General features: G+C 42.0%; 1 protein-coding gene across 1 annotated transcript; it reads right to left on the bottom strand.

The window, feature by feature from the left end:
- Positions 1-137: 137 nt before the first annotated feature.
- Positions 138-1,801, bottom strand: LOC101851325 (myosin heavy chain, non-muscle-like; the record flags this gene model as incomplete). The annotated part of the gene is made up of 3 exons (XM_005113558.2): positions 138-230; positions 907-1,119; positions 1,619-1,801. Coding segments are annotated over 3 exons (483 nt in total), but the record flags the coding sequence as incomplete, so codon positions are not given.
- Between the last annotated feature and the right edge of the window lie 274 nt (positions 1,802-2,075).

The following is a 2,075-nucleotide window of genomic DNA, read 5'->3' as shown; positions in this document are numbered from 1 at the left end:
AGAGAGAGAGAGAGAGAGAGAGAGAGAGAGAGAGAGAGAGAGAGAAAGGTATTACAGAGATGAAAAAGATTACAACTCATAAGTATCAGACATTGGGCACAGACATCCATGAATCACACAAATTTTTTTTTAAAATCCAGCTCTTACTTGTTCTCATCTCTCAGATTGTTCATATCTCCAGTTATTCGTTTGACCTCATCAGAGGTTTTGTCTTTCTGTTTCTGGATATCCTGAGGACAGATCAGAGAAAACGGGGTTTCAGACGCATCTCAATATGATACTAAATTGTCCTTTTGATTTAATTCAGGTGAGTGGTTGGCAGGCACTCTGGTGTGGTTCCCTCCTTCTTCCCTCTTTCAAACATCTATCGCTATTATCACTCCTTCTGTCCTTCGTACGTTACTTTCTATCAACACCTGTAATCTTCAGCACTTAAATGACTTTCTCATTGAGTTGCAAGTACCGTAAAACTGTTACAAAAACTAAACTACATTCAATTTTCTCTGCTTCAGTAAAGAAAAACACATAGAAGACTTTCCCATCTTGCTACTGCATTGTAATGATAGTGGAAATTCTGGGTAATTTTTAAAGTGGAACTCCCTTCCAAAAAAAGGTTTCGAAGGCTATGGTACAAACTTTATCTAAGTCAAAAACTTCTTCTTAACTCACTTCCATCTAAATCCACCACAGTAAACCAAGGCAAGAGTTTTGTGTAAATGAACCATAAGCTTCCTCTTCACCTATAGGCCATGAACAAACATTGTCTACTTTTCCCTCTCTTTCAGCAAACTTCTTCGCATGATTCCGTGTCTTTCCTCTTTTCAGTCCATCATTCTCCGTGACTCTCTCAAGCTTCCCCATTCCCTTCCCCTCCCCTCACAACAAAGACAAAAAAATCCTCCTCACCAAGAGCTGGTTCTCAGCTTGCAGAAGTTTCTTCGACAACTGCTCCGCCTCAGCCTTAGCCGTCTCCCTCTCCAAGTCCTTGTCCATCATCTGGGCCCTCAGCGCCTCGTTCGCTTGGTCTCGCAGAGACAGGTCGTTCCTCAGCTTCTTGCTCTCTGCCTCAGCGGCTTGCAACTGGTTTGTCTTGCCATCCAGTTGAGAGGACAAATTGTCCTAAATAAAAATGATGACAACACTTGAAAATTTTACAACAAGTACGGCAATTAATTTTACTATACAGCTGAGGATAAAAAACTCACACACGAAACTAGAATTGCTCTACGGAAGCCAGGAGGTTCTGCGGTGAACAGCAGTCTTCCCACTAGAGGCTGGCACGTCCATTTAAAAGATAAACGAGAAGAAGTTTGGCAGAGTAAAAAGAAGTACATCGACACAATAACGGCCACTAAGGGCATGGGAAAAGAAAGAAAAGACAGAAACAATTTGAGGAAAAGAAGGAGACCTACAAGTGGTACACTCCAACCACCCTCCACAACTTCAGATCCTATAGAAAAGCTGAGGAGAGTGTTGTAACATTTCGTCACCTCAGAACTATTTTGTTTAAAGTGCATTCCAAAGTTAACTATTCTTTTGATAAAATATTTGAATCGAAGACTTAGCCACTGCAGAATAAGACACGAGCAGAGAACACAGACACTGGAAGTACACGCACCTTCTCAGTCTCCACTGCCGACAGCTTCTTCTGCATCTCCGCCATGTTGGCTCCGCTTGTCTTCATGATTTGGTCGGCCGCCTCCACTTTCTTGGACACCTCTTTGTACTCTTTCTGCAGGGTGGATTTCTCCTGCTCCAATTTCTCCAAAAGTCCCTTCAGGCGGTTTTGTTCAGCTTGGGCCTAGAAGGGTTAAGTCGTCATATTACAGAAATGTTTTATGTTTTAGTAGAGGTTTTACGGCGCTTGCAACAGCATAAAGTCATATGAGTGCCAGAAGATTAGAGGTGTTACAAGAGAGTAACAAACATAAAAAAGGAGGGGAGATAAGGACAATAGACGTTTGATAGAAAAGGAGAAGAAAACCACACCAGAGCACCCGCCAACCACCCACTCATATTACAGAAAGCTTCCACTCATGAGTCGAATGAAACAAATAACAGAATACAATCAATGA

This window comes from Aplysia californica, unplaced genomic scaffold, assembly GCF_000002075.1.
Source record: "Aplysia californica isolate F4 #8 unplaced genomic scaffold, AplCal3.0 scaffold03447, whole genome shotgun sequence".
Taxonomy (NCBI): Eukaryota; Metazoa; Mollusca; class Gastropoda; order Aplysiida; family Aplysiidae; genus Aplysia; species Aplysia californica.
Note: the sequence above shows the minus strand (reverse complement) of the source record. Positions and strands in the feature narration are given on the sequence as shown.